General features: G+C 33.4%; 1 protein-coding gene across 8 annotated transcripts in view; it reads left to right on the top strand.

Annotated features, from left to right (window-relative positions):
- Window positions 1–27,637, top strand: part of AGFG1 (ArfGAP with FG repeats 1) — a 76,183-nt gene extending 48,546 nt beyond the window's left edge. For 2 of the 8 annotated variants that reach the window (XM_073218038.1, XM_036997717.2), the window contains 9 exons: window positions 5,760–5,879; window positions 8,278–8,487; window positions 9,553–9,733; window positions 11,716–11,795; window positions 12,023–12,115; window positions 16,549–16,596; window positions 18,460–18,618; window positions 19,600–19,691; window positions 20,284–27,637. In XM_073218038.1, coding sequence (XP_073074139.1) covers window positions 5,760–5,879; window positions 8,278–8,487; window positions 9,553–9,733; window positions 11,716–11,795; window positions 12,023–12,115; window positions 16,549–16,596; window positions 18,460–18,618; window positions 19,600–19,691; window positions 20,284–20,343 — 1,043 coding nt within the window. In that variant the 3' untranslated portion in view covers window positions 20,344–27,637. The remainder of the gene's footprint in view (window positions 1–5,759; window positions 5,880–8,277; window positions 8,488–9,552; window positions 9,734–11,715; window positions 11,796–12,022; window positions 12,116–16,548; window positions 16,597–18,459; window positions 18,619–19,599; window positions 19,692–20,283) is intronic. The other 6 variants (XM_036997710.2, XM_073218039.1, XM_073218040.1 and 3 more) reach the window with 6 other exon arrangements.
- Window positions 27,638–27,907: the final 270 nt, after the last annotated feature.

Below are 27,907 nucleotides of genomic sequence, written 5' to 3'. Positions count from 1 at the left end.
GATAATTGAAGTATAAATATGGTCATTTTTATCTATCTCTAATTGTAGTAACAGTGTCTGAAGTTCAAATGCTGCTTCATCCCTTAGTGTCCATATAACTTTGGGCAAATTATTTAACATTTCTTAATTTTGTATTCTATAAATTGATTTTGATAACTTCCTAAGTGGTGAGGTTCAAATAGATGAGGAGTTTAGCATATTGAAGGTACAATAGTGTTCTTCCTTTCTTTCTCTTATCTGCACACAAACATACATACCACATACATGTGTCCATATATATATGTATATGCACACACCCATACTTACATATGTACACAGGTACATATAGCCCTATGTGTTTAACACAGAGGATCATACTATAGAGTTTTAATCCTGCTTAATCTTTGGATCTTAACTAAGGTTTCTCAGATGGTTTACATTCATTTCCTAATAGCTTGTTAATTTTTTGAGTTTTTACCGTTGTTTTTTTATGCTTCCTTCTACTTTTTTAGAAGGTATGATGTGAACAGTCTAAGACCACATAATGTATTTATATCAGAGATATATGTGGGATCTATTTTGGATGCCAGTAAGCTTTGATGTGCATGTCATAGAAAGTTGAATAAGCATCAAAGCAAATGTCGAGTACTAATTTAAAGAATTGATTTTTGTAGCAGTGTTATTTGATAATTTGAAGTTTTGGTTTATATTTTTGCATGTGTGAATAGGGGTATTGGCTAAAGCTTATTATATCTTTGAAAAATACAAGACTATCTTTCTAAAGCATATATTTCACTATTTTATGAGCATAGCAGAAAATATAGCATTGCTTTCCTATTTGTATTTTAGAAGTTTTTTACCTTCTTCCACTCACTTGTGAGATTGTGTTGCTATCTCTTTTCTCCTTCTAATTTGAACACCTGGCTTATAGTTGGATAATCTATAAAGTATATATCATAGAGACAGACAATCTCCAGAAATATGCTGTTTGAAATGGCTTGAAAAATTGTAGAAAAGCTGTTCTCCAGCCACATTTCTGTCTACTAAGCATTAAAGGAACTTTTTAAATATTAATAAAAATTTTCTAAAGACATGTTGCAGAAGAAAATTAAAGTGTAACTTCCATGTTTATTTGTGTACATGTTTGCTTAAAAGAGGCGATCCTTTTTTAAAGGATGATAACAATCTCTTTTTCAGGAGAGATTGTACTGAGAAGTAGGGTAAGAAGTCAGGAAGCCTAAGCTGTTGGGTTTGTGGTAGATTTCCCTTCTGCATAGCTGAGCAGTCACAGTCCGGAGAACCTGGAGACTCTGCAGGCAGGAAGCCTTCTGACCAGATGGACTGCCAGCTCTCTGTTCCCACCTCTTGCTTTTGAATGCTGACCAAGAGAGTTGGAAGAATCAGTTACTGTAGAGTGAACCAATGATTTGTGAATATTCTGCATTTATCTCAATTTCAGGTTTATTGAAATATAATATAAAATGACTGATAAGTAACTACAAACTCTTCTGTAAATACTCAACTCACTTAGTGTTTCTCTGTGCTTTTGCCTTTTAAAGCAATTTGTGAATATTCGTAGGTCCGGAAATTAATGTACTTTTCCATGTAGCCATGTTAGCCTGAAATAGTTAAGTCACTGCAACTCCACAGACCAATTTGTACCATCACTGTACTCATACTTTCACTAAATCCCTTAACATGCTCTTTGAAAAATAATAGCATTATTTAATTGTAGAAGATGTAAAAAAAAAAAAAAACATCTAAGTTTATTAGATTGATAGAAGATAGTAGATGAACTATTTTTGTCTCTTTTCCACATAAGGTGGAAATGTTAGGACAGATTTAGCCCAAAGTTCTTACTTACCAGTTGACTACTCAAATCACCCTTAAAAAAAAAATGTCATTTGATTATAGGAGAATAAAATACAAATGCACATTGCAAGAAGAAGCTAATAAAATAATACATTTATTTGTATAGTATAGTTGTTGCTATCTTTTATATTTTACCTCATGGTAGCCTTTTAGGTATAAATCAGTGTCGTGGTTCAATGTGAAGTGTCTTTTTCCAGAGCCTTTGCAGCTCTCTGAAGCTTTATTTTTCCATATATGGTTCACAATTTAAAAAGTTATTGATAGCTGACTTTGTGCCCTGAAATTCTCATGTTTTAAAAAAGTGTATTAGGTGAAAATTTTCTCCTGAACAGATTGGTGTGACAAATGGAGCCTTTAATAGCAAATGATAATTACTCAGCTCTACCAATCTGGTTAGCATTGTTTTGTAGGGAAACCTTTACAAATAGGTTAATGGCTCAAAAGCCAGAAGTCTTTACCGTTCATCTGAACACTGTGGCTGAGATGGTGTATGTGGATGTGTGTCACTGGTGGGATCATTACTACGTTCAGAAAAAGTCACCTTCAACAGAAATATGTATGCAGTTAGTGATGTGATATACCTACAGAATTTAATAGTTCTTTTGCCTGTAATAACCATATCGCAAAGTCTGTGAACTGTAAACTGTAATAGATTTTTGTCAAACTTTATAAGATGGACGTCAAACTTCATTGCCTTGCCACCCAGTTAACAAAATGAGTAATATAATGCAGAGTGGGAGAAACCATGGTGCCTTTTTTTAAGGGGGATATTCTAATCTGTTGCCACATGGAAATTCAGGCTCAGAAATATTAGATATATTGATTTTAAAAGAAGAAAGAAATCTTGTTTATATAACATGAAATGTTCTCTTTAAATGTTGGGGATTGATAAAAACAAATTTTAATTTGTATAGGTAAAACAATGTATTTGTCAGCTGCATTTGAGGAGGACTGCCAGTTTCTATCCTCTGGTCTCTACATTTTCTAACTTTCTTAGGAGTACCTATTTCTCACTGAAGAAGAAAGACAGCTCCCAGCAAGATTCAGGCTCATAAATTTGGTGCCTTAAATTCTAAACCTAGTTGACTCCTTTGTACTTTTTGAAGTAAGATTATTTTAAAAGCATCTTTACTTTTGTTGCACATTCTGTATAGTGTGGATTTCTTTGTGTAGAGATTGCTTGAGATTCCAGACAGCAATTTTTGTATTACTGAATTTTATTAGTGTTCAGTTTCCAAAGTTATATTTACCAAAGTTCTTTCCACAGCACTTATACATTCTAAAAGGTACCAAAACCAATTGTTGAGGCTGTGAGTAGATCCACTATCTACAAATAAAAGCTGATGGGAGTATTACAAGTCCTGTCTTGCTATAATAAACAGGTGTTTGATGAATGTGTTCAGTGCTCCGGTTGGATAACACTGACAAAATGGAAATGTGATAAAATAGAGTTGACCAACAAAATAAATTGCATTGAACTGATTTTTTTTTCCTGATGATGTTTCAAACATGTTAAATGTGTACTTTTGCCCCTGTAATATTCTCAATATAAGTTAAATGTAGAATATGTATTTTTAGTATTACAGACTATATATGGTTGAGGGTAAAAGCAATAAACTAGCTTTTTAGGGACCTTATTCTTTTTTCATTTGTTCTCAGATGCACAATTAAATTGTTTATAAGAACTTAGAAATTTGCCTTTTGGAATATAACCTACTTTGAGAACTTCCTATACCATCTTCTTTATTCATTTGGATTATAGTTGTATTTATATATTGTATATTTTGGCCTTATACATTTATTTTGTCTTTCAGTAGTATTTTCTTCTTGGCCTACTATCTCAAAGCTCTTAAAGAATTTGTTCTTGTCTCCTAAGTTGTAGAATCACAGTGCTGGATTTGCAAGTAGAGACCTAGTGAATCCCCTCACTTTACTAGTGGGAAACTGGTAGAGGCATAACAAGTGAGAGATGTCAGGATGGAATTCTCTCATTCTTACCTCAGATTCCCTTTTCACTAAACTGTGCTTGCTTTCTGCTGTTCTCAGCAATGCTAATGGTAACTGTTAAACTTGTACTATATTTACTATTTAAACTTGTATAGATGTTTCTATGAAAATATTTTTCAAGAAACTAATTTTTAATTTGTATTTTACTGTTTCTTCCATTATATTTATTTTTGGGAAAGTAAGATTTCAGCTTATAAATAAATTGAATTTTATCATCTCAGGTAAAAACAGTGACAAAAGATTACAGGGTATCCAGAAAATATAGAATTTCTACTGTTAAGCAGGAAGCATTCTTTCAATTTAGGTACTTCTGTGTACTGTTAGAGTTACAGGGTAAACACATTATTGAAAGATGTTCAAGAATGAAATGTGAGCAGTGATATGTGGGATGGTACTCCACATGTCAGAAGTATAGGTGTGAGCCCATAAGAAGTGGCACAGGTGTCTAATGAATGGAGGTCTACTTTCCTCCTTGATGTCATATACCTTTTTAGGTACACATACAGTAATTACATAAAATGCTGTAAGTTTTCTTAATTTTCTAAAAGAATAAGGTTTTATGTTGTTAATGGAAAAATGATAAACTCAGGTAAAGAAGATAACTATCTGAAATCCCACTACTTTAAAGTTGACTAAAATACAGATTTTTTGTGCCCATAATGCCATGTTAAAAAATATTGGCCCATAAAAATGTTATCTGGAATTTGTTAACTTGTTTATCTTATTTACTTTGTCATAACATTTTTGTTACATGTAGGACCAAATATTCTTCTACATGATTTTTTTAAATGGCTGCATTCCATTCCATTATATGATGTTCTACAGTGTATTTAAACGATTCTTCATTGCTGGGCATTTGAGTTTTTAATTTTTTCATTACTGTAAAACACATTGTTTAGCTGTTAGATACAGTCATACTCATTTGTAAAGCTTTTTTTACAGGAACTTCCTAGAAGTAGAGTTGCCTGTAAAGGATTTAAAGTACCCATCTTTTACTAAGTTGATGACATTTAACATTTCTCTATCTTCTGGACATGCTTTTCATTCTTAGACTAAGCATTTCCTTTCCTGCATACCAGCCATATATTATTCTCATCATATCCTCTGTAAGACTCTTACCCAGTATCTGTTCCAGCCTTTAAAAAAATATCTTTTGAATTGTTTTATTAAATATTTTAAGTTTAGAGAAACCTAGACTTTTGCTCTTAGGTTGATGACCAGTTGGGAAACACCAATTGGTTTTTTTCACTGAGTATGAGGTGTACTTAGGTCATAATATTGACTAGTTTTCATCGTTTCTTAAATTTTAATGTTTGAAAATGGTAGGCTTCTAATAGAATGTGCGTATCTTCAGTTTATTTGGTGATGATGTTCTTGTTACACATTTCAGGTTCTGTTGTTTTTTTTTTTCATTTTTATATGCCATTGTGTAACATAGCTATAAACTTTAAAAAAATTAATATATTAAAACAACCTTAGTATCACTATTCTAGATTCACATAGCTGTTGAAATTACTTATTGCTATTTTAAATCTGAATTTTCCAGAATGTATTTTATGTCCTACATCTCTTTTATAGTAACTCATGTATTTAGTGCTCTTAATTCAGTTTCCTTAATAGAGTCACTTTTACAGTACTATTCCTGAGGTCACTCAAAGGGTATTGCATACAAATTTATCATTATACAAAGTTGTTTTTTGCAAAGTTCTGGAAACCCTTCAGAAAATTGCTTGAAACTAGGTTAAATCACTGGTAGGATTTAAAATGTAATTTCTAAATGAATTCTCTTTAAAGAGTTATGAAAACATAGAAACTTTTTATACAATTATTAAATTCATTGTCATAATTTTCCTTTATAATTTTCATATTCATTAACGTATATTGTTCCTTACCATTTACAGCTCAGAATTCTGCAAATGCAGATTTTGCAAACTTTGATGCATTTGGACAGTCTAGTGGTTCGAGTAATTTTGGAGGTTTCCCCACAGCAAGTCACTCTCCTTTTCAGCCCCAAACTACAGGTAGAGCTTCTCCAGCATATGCATAAATGTTTATTTTACTACACAAAATGAAACTCTTTAGTTGTAGTTTTGAAAAATTAAACTTAAGTTCTGTAATTATCTGATTTTAAAACAGTTCTATCTTACAAAGCTCTGGGGAAACCTGAAATCTTTATTTTTCCCTGTGTTCATTTGTTTTTCTGAACTCTGGTATATTGTCTAATTCACATCTGTTCTCCTTTTCCTGCACATGACTCTTCTTTAAATTTCTCATGCACAGAGGCATTGAAGTACCAAAAATTTTTTAGGTTCACAGAACACATTGGCTCTGAATGACAGAAGCTAATTGATTATTTCCATAGAACTAAAAATGTCAGTAATTTTCAGGGCAACAAGTTCGAGTAAATATTGTTAAGCATAGATTATTTAACAGTCGCTTTAAACAAACATGGAAAATAGTTTTCTGTGCAGGAATTGGTCTTCAAGCATTGAATACTCTCCCATAAACTATTGTTTTTAGAAACTCACTGAACCCTTGTTTGTATCTTGGCTGATTGCTTTTCTTTCAACTTTTAACTGTGTACTGTCTTAGCCTTTTTTTTCAATTTTCATTTCTTTTTTTTTTTTCATTAAATTTCATCATTTTCATAATTTCTGGCTGTCCAGCACTTAGAATGCTTTAATCTAGCTGCAGTTTTGGTGAATTTACTTAAGCTTTTCCTCTCCAGGCTACCAACAGTAAGTTCTGTTGTTAAGCAGACATCTTTTACTAATTTGTATGTTTTGTGCTATATTTCATGGATTTTCAGTTCTAAATATTATCTTTTGATGATAATTCTTTATAAATTCTCACTTTTATTCCCTCTTCAATATTACTAAACTCCGCCTTAGAGAACACATTATGCGGTAAAAGGGTTAGTTGATTAAATAGCGTGAAATATGTGTCTTTATACAGATTTTGAAAGCTTAGTATGTACTTCGTTTACTAGCCATGTGTAACAGATCATAATCATTTAAACACAAACATTACTTAGTTTGAATTGAAAACTGGAGTTTAATTCCTGAAAGAAATTTTATGAGTATATATTTTAGAAAGTCTGAAAAACTGATGAAAGTGTGTGTGTATGTGTGTGTGTGTTTTAAAGGGGTGTATCTTTTCTGTTTTTAAAATAACTAAGTGTGCTTTGCTGTTACTTCAGTGTATAACTATATGTATATACTATTTTAATTCCTGAAACCAGTGTTTAGGCATAAAGAATCAGTATCAGAAGTGTAGCAGTGTAGCATCAAGGTTTTAGTCTTGGTAGTACTTTACTGAAGTCTCTAGAATGTAGAACAGTCTTTTAAATCTTAGCAGGATATACAGTTGAGCCTTGAACAGCATGGGGGTTAGAGGTACCCAACCAACCCTCAGCACAGTCGAAAATCTGCCTATAACTTTTGACTCCCCCAAAACTTAACTACTAATAGCCTACTGCTGACCAGAAGCCTTACTAATAACATAAATTGGATTAACACATATTTTCTGTTATATATATTACAAGCTATAGTCTAACAATAAAGGAAGCTAGAGAAAAAATGTTTTTATAAATTGTTGCAAATCTCCAAAAAAATTCTGATGTATTTATTGAAAAAAAATCTGTGTATTGAGTGTACCTGCGTAGTTCAAATCCATGTTGTACAAGGATCAGCTGTATACTAGCTGAGTTGTGCCCTATAAAGTCAGAAATTGCTGTAATATTTAAATTACTTAGATATTATGTACCATAATTTTTATTCCTTGAAGTATGTAATAGGGCATGATTTTACTAAGGACATCATGGTGTTGTATGTACCTTAAATTACCATATAGAATTAAATAATAGCTCTTCAAGTAAAATAAGTCTAAAGCTCAAAGACCACCTTTTAAGATATTCTGAATCAAATTGTATATCTTAAAACAAGTCTCTGCTCTGGGATTTGTTTCAACCAAGTCTTCATGGAGCTGTAAAAGCTTGTAGTGTAAGATACTTTGTATCTCACTTGTGGAGTTTGGGGAGAACTAGTAAAAGATCATAGTATGTAGCAAATGTTTTATAAGCATTCAGCTGTATTAAAGTTTTAAAAGTAACTGAATTTCAAAGCAAGTAACATGGAGTTACTCCCCTGTGAATTATATTTTTCAATTCGGAGTAGATAATTACACATAGAAACTTGTTATCATACATGTTGCCAGGGTCTTTGAAAATCTAGTTTTGCAAATTATAAAAAATCATGTGTAGATGACTAAAGTTGAATGCCATTTACCAGTTACTATTTTTAAGAATATAGGACTGCTTATAGAACGCTTAATTTAGGAAGAAATTATCATATATATAATCTATCAGAGGATATTGGGGAAAACCTAGAAATTTCAAGTATTCTGTTTATTCTGTTACAGGTGGAAGTGCTGGATCAGTAAATGCTAATTTCGCTCATTTTGATAACTTCCCCAAATCCTCCAGTGCTGATTTTGGAACCTTCAGTACTTCCCAGAGTCACCAAACAGCATCAGCTGTTAGTAAAGTTTCAACAAACAAAGCTGGTCTACAGACTACAGACAAATATGCAGCACTTGCTAATTTAGACAATATCTTCAGTGCTGGGCAAGGTATCAGACTTTAAGCAAAACAAATACAAATTTGTGTATTAAACAGTCCCTTTAAATTTGGTTGTATTTATTAAAATGTGAGGATGTTAATGTTTTTCTTGGTTGTATAGAAATTTTGTCTATACTGAGTTTTCATGACTATTTGGTACATTTGGGATCTTGAAGTAACTAAAAAACCGAAGGCTTAGAAATGAGTTTGTAAACTTACAGTTAAAAGAAATAATTGACAATAATTTAGCTTGTCTTACAAAGCATGCTGTATGTCCTAAGGTCATAAAGAGCCAAGAAATGCTGTGAGTAGGGCTAATTGGAGGGTTATTTGCTAGTTTCTGTCCAATATATTCATATTGAACCATTTTCTACTAATACCTTGGTATTTATTTTTAAAAACCAAATCCACGATTTTTACAGTGTATTTTTATACCCAGTTTTGGTCTTAAGGCCAGTATTTTGATTCTCGAAAGGTATAGTGCAGTGGGGAACAGCAGGGGCCTCCTTTCATACTGGGTTCTGCGTCCCGTTTTCAGAGCCTGCTTTTTTATCACGAAAATGTGGAGAGTAATAACATTGAACTCACAGAGTTTTAGTATATATGTTTTTGCGTGTAAGGCGTTTAGAACACTGCCTGGCACATAGTAAGTGTTCTGTAAATGTTTCCTCTTATTACTACTTCTAATGTTTTCATGGGCAGCCCTGAGAAAATGATATTATTAGTACGTTGTTCATGTCAGAATCCCACATTTTATGAATTTATATGTTGACTTAAGTGAGATGCACCTGTCTTGGAAGATGTTAATGCAGCACTTTGAGAATTTCTTGTTCATGAATGATCTAGACATGTTATTGGTACAGAGTCCTAGTTTTGTTACAGAAACAATATTCTGCCTTTGCTACAGTAGTATGTAGCACAGCTAATCTTGTCCACTAGATAAGAATCTGTAATGCTGTCTATTTATTTGCATTGTTCACACTGTTTTTTAATTTACATGTGTTTCATGGCAGATATGGTTAAGTTGAAACCATTGCCTTAAAATTTTGGCATAATTTGTTTTTGTTTGTTTACAGGTGGTGATCAGGGGAGTGGCTTTGGAACCACAGGTAAAGCTCCTGTTGGTTCTGTGGTTTCAGTTCCCAGTCAGTCAAGTGCATCTTCAGACAAGTACGCAGCCCTGGCAGAACTAGACAGTGTTTTCAGCTCTGCAGCCACCTCTAGTAACGCGTACACTTCCACAGGCAGTGCTGGCAGGTACTTTGTCATAGGCAGTGCTTTTGCTTTGTGTTTCTCCTTTTAATCTTTTCTTCACCTCTGGATAATAGTGTTAAATAATGTCTATTTTGGAGTATAATTTTAAATTTTTTGAATATTATTGTTTGAGGAAAATAATTTGCTAATTAACATATAATCCTTGAGTAATTGCCATCATTTTATGTCTTTAGTGAAAGGTTTTGTTACTTCCCTTGAATACTACACATCTCAAAATGGATAGTTATGTTCAGATTTAATTGTACTGAGCAGATAAGCCATTTAACAAATTATATATATTGTTTTCAGTCATGAAGACTAAACACTGCAAGTAACATGGTATAACCTTAGTTATAAATAAATATTTTTAGAAATGTTTACACCAGAGCTCACGACCCAATTCTGTATCTCTTCAGTGTCATACTGGTATTTATAAACTGTCACTGTGCTCAAACACACCTGGTATAAAGGAATTCTTGGCAGCAGGAAGTCTAATACATTTTAACAACATTAGATCTTTAAAAACTCTTGTAGTTTTTGACGTTTTCATTTTAGTTAAGGAAAGTACAGATGGCTTACTGTACAATGTCTTACCCATCTCTTTGTTTTCCCTTGTCTCTTCTTTTGTTATCTGAATACTCTTTTATTTCCCTTTAGTCCACTTTCTAGAGAGAGATGGTAGGATTCTAACACTATCTGCTTGGGTTCTCCAGTAATATGAATTTTCTATATGCCAGATGGGAAAAATTGAATCCAGATAATAAAGTTCAGTGTATTTCTTTTGTTTTTCATTATTTTTTACATTAGACGTAGTAGTGGACTACAAACCAAGGTGACCATAAAGTCTGGAAAATAGGTATATGTAAAAATGGTTTATTGATATTACATTATAGTACTTAAGTGGTCCATGGTACAGAATGTGGTCCATGGACTGTTTGGGGTATCTGAGACACTTTCAAGTGGCCTGTGAGGTTATAACTATATTCATAATAATACTGAGAGGGTTTTTGTGCTTTTAATAATTGACATTTTTATTGATGTTGCAAAATAATGGCAGGTAAAACTTGCTATTACCTTAGCATGAATGAAGGCCATTGCATCCAGCTATACAAGTAGTCATCTAATAGTTACCATAGTCTTACCACCACAGTTTTGCTTAGGAATATTCTTTAGTTTCTCTTATGAATATTCTTTTTATTTTTTATTGAGATACAGTGACATACAACATTTTATTGATTTCAGGTATTATACAACATCATGGTTTGATGTTTATATACACTGCAAAGTGATCACCATAGTCAGTCTAGTTACTATGTATCAACTTCCAAGTGTGTACTGCGGTCTTACTGACTATATAGTCAGTGCTGACTTACTTATTTTATTCTTATGATTATTCTTGATGAAACAGTAAAATTTAATTTTATTAAATCTTGACCCTTAAATAAGTCTTCTTAATTTTCTGTGTACTGAAATAAGGTATGCATCAAGTAGTTTTGCATCCTGAAGCATGGTGGTGGCTTGGGGAACATCAGCTTGTGTGGTTTTTTCAGTTATGGAAAGAACCCTATCCACTTGTTCTATAGAACACCATTTCCCCTTGAAAGTTTGATAGACTAATCATGGTTATTCAGATTTGGGTGTTAGCAGATAAGAAAAATAACGCACACTTAGTGAATTAGTTCCTTTTGATTTAGAAAATATAGTTACCATAAACATGTTACTTATGTTAGCAAATGGCTTTATTGTTATTTTTAAGTGAATAAAATTTTTTAAAACTTCTGTTTTAATTTCTGTATAATATTGAGAAATGTAGCACACAAAAACAAAGGCTCTTTGGGGTTCTCCGTAATGTTTCAGAAGGTAAACAAGACCTGAAAACTGCTATGATACATGATATGTTCCATATTATCTGTTTCCTCATTTGATTTATATGTAGATAATCTTTTTTTTTTATAAACAGTGTGAACTCTAATATTTGTTTCCAGCAGTGTTTTTGGAACAGTGCCGGTGGGTGCTTCCGCCCAGACACAGCCTGCTTCTTCAAATGTGCCTGCTCCATTTGGAGGTATATGTTTCTGGCATATATGTATCTGGGGTATATATATGTTTCTATAAAAAGCACAAATGCATATTGTGTAGCATTTTCTTAGAGGTGCTGGAAGACAATCAGAGTAATGATTTGTGATCAGAAAGCTTTATAAATGTATATCCTTATAAATATATGAACAAATATTTTAAGTAATTGAATAAAAATATATTAAGATTTTATAGTGTGTTTTATAACTTTTAAAGCTACGCCTTCAACGAATCCATTCGTTGCTGCTGCTGGTCCTTCGGTGGCATCTTCTACAAATCCATTTCAGACCAATGCCAGAGGAGCAACAGGTAAGAAATAAATTCAGATTATAGAACCATAAGCTTTGGAAAAGGTATGGCAAAGACACCTTGTGAAGGACATCAGAAAATAAGGTTCTTCTTTCTTACTGAAGTGAATGGAAGTTTGGCCATAAAGATATATACTAGTTTATAAAATCCTGGAATTTAGTGTTTGAGAGCGACCCTAGTAGCTGTCTGGTGTCCACCATTCTGGTCAAAGCTTTCACTGTCAGGTGAGGAAGTCCAAGACTTCCTTTGAGCCACATAGCCCATTTATGACTCAGATGGACTGGAATACAGTAATTCTGATGTACTTGGTCATCTGGTTTCAGAATTCCCAGTTATAACTCATTCAGTCTTTTTAGAGAACATTTAAGAGAAGTTTTGTTTTCTTCCTCTACAAGGTTGCAAAGGAATGAGGGGCTTTGTTATGTAAGGTATTACTAATTGGGTCTTTTTCTAGGGCATATCTCTTTTAGTGTGTGAACATTTTCTAAGTTGTGGGAACCTGATTTAATTTGAGGTATTTTTCTCTTTGAATATTTTGAATATTTTCTGTTTGGTAATTTTTTTTCCCCCTTATCCTCTTTATCCCTCCCCCTTTTTTCTTTTGGTTCGTCCTGCAAATCAGCCACATGTTTCTTAGATCGTACCTCTTTGCATTTTGTGTTATTACCCTGGACACCAGAGGTTTTTACCCGTACCTCAGAGTGTCAGCAAGTGTATGTGCTATGGCTCCATACCCGTTAAGTCTAGAGTTTGTCAGCTTTGTTTTTGCATGTATGTCCCAATGACTTTGAATTAAAGCCTTAAACTCCAATTACAGTGTATGCTGGTGTGTAACCTGGAGTAAGGTGCTTCTGACATTACAATTAAATTTGCACCATTAAGAATTAGTAATTATTAGCAAATCTCTTTATTACTGTCAAGGTCAAGAATTGTGATATTAGGAGTTTGAATTATAACTTTCCTTTTCACATAGAAAGCCTTTAGTTATAATTTGTTGGTTTCTCACATATTTAATAAGTATTTTAATTTCACATACTTTAATTTTTAGGAAGTGGGTTTTAATTCAAGTATATTTAAGTAATGATTGTTTTAATTTCTGTTGTGTTTTGGACAAAAATGTTGTAATATTTATCGATTGTAATATATGTATTGCTTTCGTTTTTTAACATTTTATTTAGAGTTGGTAGAATGAACTTGTATAATGTTTTGTGACACCTGGAGTTTTATATGTTTCTTTATGTAATCCCCTTAACTCACCAAGTAAGTGTTCTACTTACTCTCTGACAGCTGAGGGAACTGAGGCTCAAAAAAATTAAGTGACTATGTTTTAAGTACAGCTAGACTTGTGTTCAAACCCTGATTTAGTATTTACTTGCTAGGTAATCCTAAGAAGGCTTTTTGTGTATATATATTTTTTAAGGAAATGGAGTAAGAATGACAGTATTTTCATTTGCTGAATTTTTAAAGTTATTTCTAAGATTCTTAATAGGTGTTCATAGCTATTATAACCCCATTTGATAACTGAAGGATAGAAACTCAAATTGTACTTTGACTGAGGTTGTGCTGATCTAACGTCCCTGTTATGTTGTTCTTTTCTGTTGAATGAGAATATTCTCTGACTGGCAGGGTTGTTGTGAGAATCAGATGATACAAATTCCTGGACACAGTCTTGACTGTATTGTGTACACTTGGCGAAACTTGCCTGTTATTTTCCTTCTATGACCCTTAGTTAGTTTTGTTATTGGAGTTAAAGACTTTTTTTATTTAGAGTATGAAAGTCCTTTAAAATTAAGGTTCTACATAAGATACAAAATAACACAAAATGTACAATGTATGTCCAGTTGATGTGAAGTAATTTTAGTATTAGCCCTAGCAAAATTTATTGGAAGGTGAATCTGTGTCCACACATTTTCACTTCAGGATAAAATATTTGCCATTGTAAGTCATTTTGATGTATGATGTTGATTGCCTTGTTAGGGTTATTACTGAATTGACTAAATGAAAGTAAGTGTTAGCTACATATGTTTTAATTGAAGCTGAAATTTAAACAAATACACTATGACACAAATGTACACTTTGACAAATACACTACACTTAGACAAAAACTTCCAATATTTTAAAACCTCAAAATTAATATTTGTCTTTCAGAAATGTTTTTTTGTTGAGGTAGCTTTCGAAAGGTATTACATAATAGTTTTATGTGAAATTAAAAGTTTTACTGATATAGTTCACTCTTAAAATACACATTTTAGTTTTCTTTCTGCATTTACAAAGTTTTGGGACTCTTAACTTTCTTTTACCATGTTACATAGAAACTTGAATAAGACATTAGCCAATATGGCTTAAGATCTTTTTTAGCTTAGATTCTGTAATAGTCAGCATTCTTTTTTCAGAGCCCATGAGTCTTTAATTATTAGAGTTAATATAATTTTCAATTATTAGGAAATGATTTTATAAACTCAACATCTCTCCTACTCCTCTAAACCAACACTGTTTCACTGGTTCCACTCATTCCACCTGTAGGAGTATAGCCAAGAAATGAAAGTACATATCCACACAAGAACTTGTACACAAATGATCATAGCAGCACTGTTCATAATAGCCCCAGTGGAAACAACCCGTATGTCCACAGCTGACGAATAGGTGAGCCAAACGTGGTGAGCCATGCAGTGGGTATTCACAGTAGGAAGTAATGAGGTGCTGATAGATGCTGCAACATGGACGAACCTTGGGAACATTAGGGTGAGTAAAGGAAGCTAGTCACAAAATGCCATGTAGCATAGGATCCCATTCATCTGATAAATCTGGAATAGGCAAATCTGTAGTAGAGGCAAAAAGTAAATGGGGCAAAATGGAGAGTTATAGCTGGTAAGTATGGAATTTCTCTTAAGGGGATGAAAATGTTCTAAAATTAGACTGTGATGATAGTTGTACAACCCTGTGAATATATTAAAAAGCATTGAATTCTGTACTTTAAGTGGAGAAATTGTGTGATAAGTTCATTGTATCTAGAAAAGCAGTTTTTAAAGGTCTAAAAAATCTTACAGAAGCTCAGGACTAGAGCTTACTTAGGAGGGAATCATTGTTGCCGACTGAGGTACAGTGATGAATACTGGTGAGCAGTCACTGTTGACTGAAGTCATTTTTTTACCAAAGTGTATTTTGTAGGACATGTATCCTGAGATGTTATTAGTACTCCACAGAAAAGGGTTCTGTATCCAAATACATATGGGAAATGTTGGTATAAACCAAATTAAACCATTATTATTAACGCAGGACTTCACAGAGCCTTCAGTGTGCTCTAAGACAGGAGATGAATGAAGTGACCAAACTTGTCCATCACAAAATCCTTCCCCCTCAGTTAACCTTTTGTTGAATTCAGAACACAGTATTTAACAATATGTATTTTTAACTTAGCAAGAAAAATACATTCATTGAATATTTACAGCATTTCTTAAATTCAACACTTGATAAATTTAATCTATACAGCAGCCTTGTAAAGTAGATGCTGCATCCCTAGCCCTCCACCCTCTATCTGCAGATAAGGAAACTGAGGCTTATAGAAGTTAGGTAATTCCCTATAGTTAGAAAATGACAGAATAAAGGCTCAGAACTACTTCAGTCTCTCAGTCACTTCATTGCCCTAAATTTAATTGGTTAAGTATGCTAATTCAAAAATGTGTTGACATATAATTCAGAAATGGCCCCACTCTTAGGTGGTTAAAATAAAGAGGTTCTATCTAGTACTTAACAACCTACATTTGTTTTCTGTTAATTACATTTATTTTTATGTAACCTCTCTGACCTCAGTCATACCAGGTGAGTAAGATTTGCACAGTATTCACTTTTCTCTCTTTCAGCCCTTATATTTTAAACTGAGAGTTCTGTTCACCTTTCTTATAAACTGCATTGAATAATCCCCCCCTTGTAATATTTAATTAGCTCTTTTGAGTTATCTTTATGTATTTCTTGTTAGTATACAGAGTTGTAAATAAAACAGTCAAGCATTATTCAGGTGTTCTCTCCAAGGTTTGACTTCTTAAATGCTAAAGGTAGATGCTGTATCATTTTAGATGATCCTATGAATAGCATTTTTGAGTGTAGCTCATGAGACCTACAAACAATTTTTATGGATATAGTTGTATCTTCACATGTAAAAAATACTCATGTTTGTTTAAAAATAGATTTCATAAATGTTTCATTTTATATTTCCTCTTCTGTTATTTATTAATGCCCTCAAAGTGTAAATATTACAGTGTCATAAATGCAGGTGGAATAAAAAGACTGAATGTGTTATTATGTATTCTTATGCTATCCACTTTGTAACAGTACATTGTAATTTTAGAACTTTTAAATGAAATGAATTTACTTTTATTTTGGCAATAGTTCTTCATGAGTTAATTGACATTGGTTTCTCTATGGCTTTCCGTAAGGCCTTTCTGGAGCAATGCATTCTCAAGTGTTTCCTCACGCTCATTTTGGTAGGTGGCCACAACTGGTACCTAGATTTGTGTGGCAATTTGTCTACCCGCTTGTGGAAGCTTCTGCTAGTGTTCTCGATCCCTGCATGTGGAATTAAGTTTTTTCCATGTTTTGAAATGGAGTGGGCATGGATGTGTGGCATCGGGATCATATTTAAAGTTACATGAAAATCTTTTGTGGTCATTTATGTTTTAATGCTGAAAAGCATCGTTGCTTACCTCCATGGTCACATTAGAATGTTAATAGCTTTTTCAGTTCTTTTTCTTGAGTTTGAATTCATAGTGCTTCGACATACCTTTTCAGTACACCCAAACCATTTTGCCACATTCCATGGAGTTTGGTTTTGCTTAACTGTATCGAAGTTTTGCTTTTCAGTGCTTTCTTAAAAAGCGGTCTGTCAGTCATGTCAGCGCATTGTTGTCTGTGAAACCCTCCCGTCCCCCTGCAGTGTGCTTACTCTTCTCTGATTCACGTGCTTCCTGGGGGCTTATTTCCCCTTTTTCCTCATCAATAATAGAAAAGTAATTTTAAAAATTTGACATTCTAATTAGGTTCATTGAAGAAAATTGCATTTGTTGTAAGCACTAGGATTAGTTTGGACAACATCTATACATGATTTTTAATTTTTTAAAAATAAGTAATTGTGAGATTTTTAGTATTGGTTTCTGTGTATTAAATCAACAATTAAATTGGTAAATATTTTTTTAAATCAGGAAACTTGGTGAATTATCATGCTTTTGATAACATCACACTAAAAATGTTTCAGTATGTAATTACTACTGTTCTGTTTTAAAAGCAGCATTATTGGCTCTTATTTCCTAAGAACATGTAGTTGGAAGGTTCTGTTTTGGATCTGCACTAGCAAAAAGTAAGATAACCGTCCTACTGTGTTTCTGTAATGCGAATCAGTACATAAGTGATTTGTAAGTCGGGAAATAATAGCAGCATATCACATATGTAGTGGTAGTTCACACAGAGTTCCCCACTGTGAATGCTGTATTCCACCAATAATAGTAACTAGACATAGCTAGCTGCAGAGGTGCGACACCGAAAACAGTGCTCATTTACCCTACATTCCTTGTCTATTCTCAGAATGCTTATTTCCCTTCCTTTGTAGTCTTCATGGATTTTGCCCTAATTTCTGTAACTCAGCAGTCCTAATCTTCCTTATGCCCTTCATCTTCATTTATCTTCCAAAAAAGAAATGGGAGCCCATATATGTCTTTGGGAATTTATTTATTAGGAGCATGTCCTTCTAATTGTGTTAGTGGTTTTTTTAGGACCCTCCCCCTTTTTTATGGCTCTGATTACAAGTATGCATAGGTTTTGAATGGCCTGCCTGTAACCTTGTTTCTCCTAAAATTCTTGTTATTTTTAGTGAGCCATTTTGAAATGGTTTAAAAAATATTTTCCCAGAGTGCACATATTAATGTTATAGCAGACAGTTCGGTAGATAAAATTAAATTATGGGCTACTTTACTGTGTATAGCAAAACAAAAATAAAAAAGTATATTAGTGTATATGTGGAAATTGTATGATGATAGGCTTTAAAAAGTAGACTGCTATTATGACTTGAAATTTAAATAATTACTTTGAGAAGCTTTTCTGTGATTTCAAATGATAGCTTTGTTAGTTTCATTCTGGTCATTGGGTTTGAGGAGAATAAAATTTTATAGATTATGTTAAACTGTACAGTGCTAAAACTTACTGCTGACATTATTGGTATTTTGGAATTTAAAATGTCTTTAGTGTACATCTAAATATTTTTTAAGGTAGATCATGTCTATTCTGTAATGCTGAGTATGAGAAACAAAGCTTGCCTTTTGTGTGTTAAGTGACCAGCCCTTCTTTCTTCCTGTCAGCGGCCACCTTTGGCACCGCCTCCATGAGCATGCCTGCGGGCTTCGGCACTCCTGCCCCCTATAGTCTCCCCACCAGCTTTAGCGGCAGCTTCCAGCAGCCTGCCTTCCCAGCCCAAGCCGCTTTCCCTCAACAGACAGCTTTTTCTCCACAGCCCAATGGTAAGGTCTAACATTTGACTCGCTCTAAATTGACATCAGGCACCCTTTATATATCAAAAAGACTTGTCTAAAGAATGCTATAACGTGGTCTATTGAATGTTTACTACTCAAATATAGAGGTGATTTGGGCCTCAGAAAATTGAGTTACTTAGTAGATTTTTGTAACCAGATCACACTTTTGGGAAGAAATCTGAGATTCTCTAAAGAGTACCTCTTCCTTCTCAGAATCTCCAGTATCTTTCTTAATAATTTGTCTTATTTTCTGAAATGCCTCTTGATTTTAAAAGGAAACTTTATAGACCTGGAGCATTTTTGTTTTCTATCAGAAAATTGTATGCCATTTTGTATGTTTGCTTTTCTTTCTTTCTTTCTTTCTTTTTTTTTTTTTTAGTGACAGACTAATTTTCTAAATAGGTAGCTCTATTGTGGTTAGAGTCTGTCTCTTGTTTTCAGGAAGATTCACTAGAGACCAGTTTTTTTTAATATACCCATTTTGCTACTTTGCTAAAGTTTGAAAGTCCATAGCTTTGAAAATAATTCTTGAATTACAGTTACATATTTTCTTATTTAAAACCAGTGGTTCGATAAAAATGTGGAAATGAGGTCTATGACAGAGTCATAATGACAAACTGTCTTCTGAGGAGAATACTGTGATGTTCACATAGTAACCATGTGTTGTCCTCATATCCCCTCTTAGATAGTCACAAGCTCATCTATTGATTAAATCCTTTGAATGTAAGCAATTTACATAGCTGAGACAAATTGGAATTGACCATTTCTGGAGGGCTGTCTTAAAGCTCTTCTAAGACATATCACACAGGAAATTTGTCTCTAGTATTCAAACGAACATGAGACCTGTCAACTTCACATTGGTATTTTATTGTTGCTCTGGTATGAATTTCTCTGAAACTCATGAGGTTTTTATAAGCATCAGATTATCCTTCAAAGGTGAGTTATAATTGGTGGCTCTGTTTTCACAAGGTGCAGGTTTTGCAGCATTTGGACAAACAAAGCCAGTGGTCACCCCTTTTGGTCAAGTTGCAGCTGCTGGAGTGTCTAGTAATCCTTTTATGGTGAGATGAAATTTTAAGTATAAATTGTTGCATGTTACTTTAAAGTGAGGAAAAACAGGATGTGACTCTTCTAGATCCTGTTTGGTTTTCTGCTGATAGGACATCCTAAAATTGTACAAACTGAGGCAACCAGTATACATGATCCGTTATGGACTTAAAGAAAAAAACAATTGCAAATCAAAGCATTGACAGTGAATAAGCTATTTTATAACATGAAACTTATTCTACTTTAACACTTTATATGGCTTAAGACCTAGTGAACAGTATGAAAAGGACTTGGAGTCAGATTTGGTTTGAATCATAAATACATTGTTTGTTTTTTTTGGGGTCAAGTGCTTTCTTTTAATCTATTATGAGAATTATATGAAAAGAAATGGATATATATAAAAGACCCAACATGGTACCTGGCATCAAATAGTTTTATTATAATATGTAGTAACAATAATGCATAAATATTATTTCCAATAATTGTGAAATAATTCCTAATCTAAATACTGTTTAATTAAATAAGATTTAATTGAAGTTTAATATTTTCCTATTTTCCACACACAACCACTCTTATTTGTCTATTTTCTCTCATGTTTTCCTATAGACTGGTGCACCGACAGGACAATTTCCAACAGGAAGCTCATCAACCAACCCTTTCTTATAGCCTTATATAGACACTTTACTGGATTGAACTTTTGCGTGGTCACATTACATCTCTCCGCCTCTTGCACTGTTGTCTTGTTTCACTGATCTTAGCTTTAAACACAAGAGAAGTCTTTAAAAAGCCTGCATTGTGTATTAAATACCAGGTAATATGTGCAAAACAGAGGGCTCCAGTAACAACTTTTAACCTGTGAATTGGCAGAAAAAGGTAGCGGTATCATGTATATTAAAAATTGGCTAATATTAAGTTATTGCAGATACCACATTCATTATGCTGCAGTACTGTACATATTTTTCTTAGAAATTAGCTATTTGTGAATATCAGTATTTGTAACTTTAACACATTGTTATGTGAGAAATGTTACTGGGGAAATAGATCAGCCACTTTTAAGGTGCTGTCATGTTTCTTGGAATGAATGACCTAAAATCATTTTAACTATTGCTACTGGAAAGTTACAAAGTCAAAATTGGAAGGTTTTATTCATTCTTGAATTTTTCCTTTCTAAAGAGCTCTGCCATTTATACCTACCCAAATTCTTTAAAAATGTAGAGGGATACCTATCTGCATAATAAAGCTCATCATGTTTTGCTACAGTTTGCAGGTGAAAAAAATAAATATTAGAAAATATGCTATTGTTTTTGTGTTCTTGCTGCAATGCCTTTACCAAAGTGGCCTTAAGTATGAGTAGTGAATTGAGAACATCTTGAATTCTTAAATTACAATTTCAGAAGACTTCTAGTGACTAACTTTTATGTCTAAAAGAGAAAATTTTATAAAAAGGCCATGTAGAAAATTCATGAAAACTACCATGACTGCTGTAATTCAGGAATATGTCAGTGGTAAAGCATTTAAATATAGCTTGTCAGATTCACCATAATCCTTCTAATTTCTCTGCAACTTATTAATTTTGTGAAAATGTGTATATATAAAGAATTTGCATGTATGTGTATTCACAAATTTTTTTTAAGTATCTTGAATTCTCAGACTGCAAAAGGCCTATTTTAACTATGATTTAAAAAAAAATACTGTCTTTGAATGTACTGGAAGCAGACATGCAGTAACTGTGACATAATTGCACCTCAGTTTTTTTTTCCTTTGGATGAAGTAGTATTATTAATAGGACATTTATTTATGTTCATTTCTGGGGGAAAGAAACTGGAACCCAGTGTTACCTTAAAGTTATAGAATACTTTGTTTAAAAAGGCAGCAATTCTAATGTGTAGTTATATCTTTTTGTTAATATGCAAGTGAACTTGTTTAAATATTTATATATAGTGATGCCTCATTCATCCAGACATAATCTGGTGGTCTCATCAAAAGAGAACACAATGGGAAACTTGGTATAATACTTTTTTGAAAAATGCCTTTAAGCAACCCACGTATGTCAGAAAGTCTATACGTTAGAGCTCATGCATATGTTTTTATGTGAAATTCTGATTATTTGATTTTCTAGCCCATAGCATATTAACAGTTCAGAAGTGATGGCTTGAAAGGAAGGCAATAGAAAAAACTATGAAGAGCATACATGATTGAAGACCCTTTAATGTAGGAACAGCCATCCTAGCCTAGAGGACAACACTGTATCATATCATCTTCTGATAATTGGCTATTACTGTGACTCTGTGTCATCCAGAAAAGGTGAAATTACATATACAAATATGTAATACATGTTTGAAAACTTTTATCTTACTTGATGAAGATGAATGATACAAAAATGATTTTTAAATGTTTCTGAAAGCTTTGGCATTAAATGAGATGAACGTCAGTTTCCTCAAATGTTTTACTCATGTTGAGTTCCTTTTCTGGTGGTGACTATGAGTTATCATACTATATTAAAGTCTGTGTCATATTTTAGACTTGTTAAACATTGCTGTCCATTGCATATTTAGCTGAGTGTGTGCTTTATCTTAACTCTTTTGATAAGCAAGAAGACTGGGAAATCTCTGCTTCTTGTCTGAGCAGTATGCCTCTTAGGCTGAAATGAATGCTGCAAAGGTTCAGGTGTGTATTGGTGTATACTTGAAATCTCTACATATATAGGGTCTCCCTCCAACCTTTCTTTTTTGGAGGGAATACTTAATAAGTGTCTTTGAATTCCAATGTTTTAGATTGTATTTGGTCCTAGCCAATTCATATGTACAAAATTATGCTATATAATTGTAGGCCATTACCCAGTAACCTGCCAGGCTATCTGTCTAAGAAGTAAGCAGATTAAACAGTTGTTATTAAAATAATTTTAAAGAGCTTTTTTTTTTCCTGGGTAAATCTTGAAGTTTGTAATTAAATGGAAACTCTTATTGATTTTAAATGAGTGCTTATAAAAATCAAAATGCTTGGTTTAAGAATTGACCCAGCTTTAATGTGGATTTAAGTCAACTTCTGTTAGACTTTCATATTTAGATTTGGTTCTGGTTTTATATAGATCATCATAATTGTGTTGAGTACTGAAGAGGAGAAATTCCTCAAAGGTGACAAGGCTGAAGACCTTCAAGTTTCCTGGCTTACTGGTGAATCAGATCTCTCCTATCTTTGCTCAGGAAAGAAAATTTTCTTTTCTTTTAGGGTGGCAAAACTTTGTTGGTGCATTTAAAGGCATATTCTGTTTTCACTTTGGTGAAAACAGAGATTAGAAAATCACATTGTTCCTTAAAGTAATTCCTTCTGTAAATTTGAGTAAGTGTATCAGTCTTTACCTGTGAGTTGCCCTGCTCTCGTCATGCACCTTCTGTAGTACAGTTTCTGTAAACATATAAAGTGGAGAGTGGCCAGCTGGCTGCTTTCGTATCACAGTGCTGACAGCTCTGAAACATTGTGGTCTCAACACTGTAACTCTTAAATTATTGAAGATCCCCGAAGAGCTTTTGTTTATCTAGCTTATTCTATCACAATTTACTGTATTAGAAATTAATACCGAGACATTTATAAAAAAGATTTATTCACTTAAATATAAAAGCAACAAGTCCATTTTACATGTTAATGTAAATATTTTAGATGAAAAATAATTGTTTTCAAAAAAACAGTGAGAATATTGCTTTAGATTTTGCACATCTCTTTAACACCTAGCTTAGTAGAAACAGTTGGATTCTCATACTTCTTTTGCATTGTGATTTCTCCCTATATCATGTGGCATGCTGGCAGTGCAAAACTCTACTGTGCACTTGTGACGTCACGAGTGAAACAGACATATAATATCTTAGTATTATGAAAATAGTTTTGGCCTTGGGTTTTGGAGCTCTGACTACTCTTTGAGAACCTCTATAGTACACTTTAAATGTGTGTGTTTCTGGAAAAACTGTAGTTGTAGGGCAAATACCTTGTTCCTGAATTTGTGTGTTTGTTTGCTTGGTGGAACAAATTGGAATTCCAGCTGAAACTGCACTTGAGACATTTTTAATTGTTTTCTGGATTTTCTTCCTTGTACTTTTTTTTTTTTTTGAAGTATTTCAATAATGAGATTGTGAATATCTCCTTTTTAACAGGATATTACAAGTTCTGGTTCATGGTTATTGGTGTTTATGTTGGAATCATTTACTGTTCTGACCACTTTGAAGTTGTGTAATTGTTTTGGAGGAATATCAAGTGTCTATTTAAATTTTTTTTTAAACTCCTTGCTAAACAAAAGTTCAAACTGAAGAATAGTTTATCTCTCATTTACAGTTATTAAATATTTTTAGCTTTATATGTATGTGTGTGTGTAGACACACACATACATAATATACATACATATATAATTTTTTTTAATGGAAAGTGGATCCTCTGGCAAAAATCATTACCCTCCAGGAAGTCAGCTTATTATGATTAAAAGAATGTGTTTACTTGGTTGTTTCCCTCTGGTGGCTTTCTATACTTAGTCCATTTTTAAAGAAAGCATTTGTGGTTGCTTCTCACATAAAATTCTTTGAAGACATAGTGACTTTTTAAAAAGGTAACTGGAAAGTAGTCTCTGCAGACTCTGGCTTTGCGGCTGTTCGGCATACTCTGAAACATGCCTTCTTGGGACAGTGCCCCATTCCCGCCCCTGGGCGGGCCCTGTCCGTTGTCCACGTGTGTGTGCTCCTGTGCTGAGCTCACCCTCAGAATGACTCACCTCATCTTTGGCTTCCACTTGCGGTCTCAGATTTATATTGGAAAGTTAATCTCTAGGGGACCATTATGAACATACGTTTTTTAAAAAATAATGACCTCAAAGCAATGTGGTGGTATTAGGGAGTGTAGTATATATATATATATATTAAGCCCTTTAAATCTATCAGAAACTTACTAGATGCTTTTCATGTATTATCTCACATAATCTTTATGAAGTGGACTCATACTTTAAGGATGAAAGAAGCCATAGAGTGGTTAAGCTAATAACAGAGCTTTTGCTGGGAATAAACGTTTTGTATGGATTAAAATGCTGTCATGTATTTGTATAAGTAGATGTTACTTAGTTTGTTTTAAAGCTTTTGAAATTCTAAGAGAGTTACTTTCTATATCCTGTAAACTGAATAAACTTAGCCATTTGGGCTCCATTCATAATATGATGAAATCAGTAGTTTATTTTCTAGAGTTTTATTTAAGCTTACAGATCAATTAGGTCCTTTTTGGAGCATATTTTAAACTAAAGAGACATCCAAAGTATCACAGTGATTCTTACTTTGTGAAACATCCCAACTTAATATAGTTTGTGCTCTAGATAATTTAAAAATTTGCTTTTTAAAGGATGCTTTTATTAACATTTGTATTAAATTAGCCTATTGTATTGAATTCATCCTCACTAAATTTTTCTTTGAATATTTAAAACATGTCATTAATTAAAATTTTTATGTAGCATATTTGAACATATGACTATATGACCAGATGTAATGCTGTGTTGTTGTACTGGTGAATGATTAACAACTTACTTTCTTATGAAAAAGTGCCTGTTTTAGTGATTGTTGATATTGTGGTAGAAATACTGTGACCATGGCTGATTTCGTTTGCCAACCTGATGTCATTAAACTTTGACTTGGAAAGAGATGCGCACCAGTGGCTCTCCCAAACCCTTACAAGCCAGGACCTGCATGACACTGAGTTCTGTAGCTCCTTCATTAAACTTACTGGTTATTGTATCCAATGTTTGAAGGGTCTTTTGCTTTATATTGTTAATTCAGCCCGCATTTGGACATGAGTTCATTTTTAGAAGTGGACTGGGCATTGAACTATTGTATTTGGAGACACCCAAGTATTGTGTAAACCAAGTCCAGTCATTGTGCTAACTTTAGGGGGTGCACGTTCATAGCATATACTCTGAATTCTGTCTGCAGTAGTGTTTTGTTTGACTAGTATAGTGTTTTAAGACTAGGGTTTTGAGTAGTTTTAAGGGGATTTGCACTGTTAAGGTGGCCATGAGCTTACCACTGCCAGTTTTCTCAGTCTCAAACATTTAAATGTGTTTTAAAGCCTTTGAGTTGGCAAATCCAGAGTCGACGTAAAAGGGCTCTTCCTCTGCCACCTCACACTCTGGTTTTGGAGTCCTGTGTCATTTGAATTTATGTCACTTTCCAGTGCAGACTGTTGCCAAGAATGTATTCCCTTCCAAACCTGATAGCCTCTATGTATTCTACTTATTTTGTGCCAGTGGAAAAGAATTCAGCATATGTTTAGATATGTTTCTGAAATCTGTGCTTGTCTAACTCACAGGGCTGTGGAGTTTAATGAAAACAGAGTGTTGTGATTCAGGCTATTATATAAAGAAGGAAAAGTGATCCTGGATAAAATATTTTGGTTGGTGATTAAAGTGCTCATTGAATTTTTTTTTAATCAGTGATCTGGAATCTTGATAGCTGTTATCCACGTTATAGTTTAATGAGAGTTAAGATTTGAACTATAAATTCTCATCATTTCCCCTCAATCTTGAGGGACTGAGGAAGCAGACATCGAAGGAGCCTTCTAATTTTGACTAAATGACCATTAACTACAAGGCAGCAAACGATTGTTACACAGTCAATGTTTCATAGAGTGCTGTGGGTACAATCAGGTTTTTTAAAGACTTTCAAAGGTTCTTTACATATTATCATAAAATAATACATGTTTATGATTTTTAAAAATTATGCAATATGTAAAGGGTATAAAGTGAAAAGGTTATGTCTCCTTCCAGCAACTTCATTCCCATACTCCAGAGGAATGGGATTTCTTGTATTCCTGTATAGTCCTTCCGAAATGTTACCGTATTTTATATACCTGTATATACATTTATACACCTCCTGCTTGTCCTCCTTTATTTTAAATATACAGTTTTGTAACTTGGTTCCTTTTGTTTAACTTGGTTATCTTTCCATATTACCATATCCAGCTCTAAATCATTTGGATGGTTCCAAGATTTCACTATATTATGAATGTCCCTTTTGAAGAACATTTGTTCATAGATTTTTCTACTAAAACATTCTTACGATAAGAATATCTTTATGCATATACGAAGATTAGTCTTCATTCTTCCTCACTGGAAACTCAGTAAAATAGACATCATTGCTTTTGGGGGTCACCAGCTATTTAAGTCTGATTTTATGCTTCCATTTAGGAAATTCTCCCATTTAAGAAAGAAAAAAAAATCCCTCAAATAGACTATCTTAAATATTTGAAAACTCCAATACTTTTTAATTGAAGTTTGAAGGCATTTAGTCAGTTAACTGAAAGACTGGGTGAGTTCGCATCTATTTTGCACCCTAACTTTCCCATTGTCCCTACCCATGATTCTTGGACTAGTTCCTGCTGCTGCTTGTTGGTACTGTGCCTTTCCTTACCAACGTCAGTTAGATTATACCTTATTGTCGAGAAGAAAAGATACAAATTACGGCAAAATCTATTTTGGCACAACCCCATGTTTTATTCATTATTTCTTCAAAATTAGCTTCCTTTGCCTTAGGAAAGATTTGGGTAATAGCTGAAAGTGCTGCTTCTCATTCCTCTGAGGTTTATAGAGTCCAGAGAATTAGTCAAGGATAGGATGTGCTCTCTGTTTCAAAGACAGGAAAGGTACCGTAGCACTTGAGGCTAGGAGTCAGGGAGCGAGAGAACTTGGAAAAGCCTGAGAGGTTGAGGCTGTTGAGTTAACAGGACATGTTGTGAAATGTGTTAAAATGCCAAGATTTATGAAGACCAGAATTAATGCAGGAGGTGGTTTTAGGTATTGAATCAAAAGGTACAGGCTGATTTCAGTATTCATTCCTAAGACACTTTGGGATGGTTGATGAATTTGGTTAATAAGTTCTTGTTCATTGTGTAATATTTATTGGAAGAATTTTTTCAAAATAAAGACTCCTGAATTTGTGTACCATTTGAGAATCGTGTCTTTCCTTTGTCTCATATCAAGACATCTAGAATAATGGAAGGGTGACCTTTTTTCCTTCAGTCATGTACACTATATATTCCTGCAAAGCAGCTGATGCATCAGCTTCCAACTTAACCTTTTTTATTCTGTTAATTATACATTCATAATGACTTCTGACACTTTTTGGTCTGCTTTTTAAATTATGAAACATCTGTATTATTTAAAAGCATGTGTTAACTGAATTTACAATATTGATTTTTTTTCCCCCAACGGGTG

This window comes from Manis javanica, chromosome 12 (assembly GCF_040802235.1).
Source record: "Manis javanica isolate MJ-LG chromosome 12, MJ_LKY, whole genome shotgun sequence".
In the NCBI taxonomy this organism is placed as follows: domain Eukaryota; kingdom Metazoa; phylum Chordata; class Mammalia; order Pholidota; family Manidae; genus Manis; species Manis javanica.
This window is presented reverse-complemented; position numbering and strand designations above follow the sequence as displayed.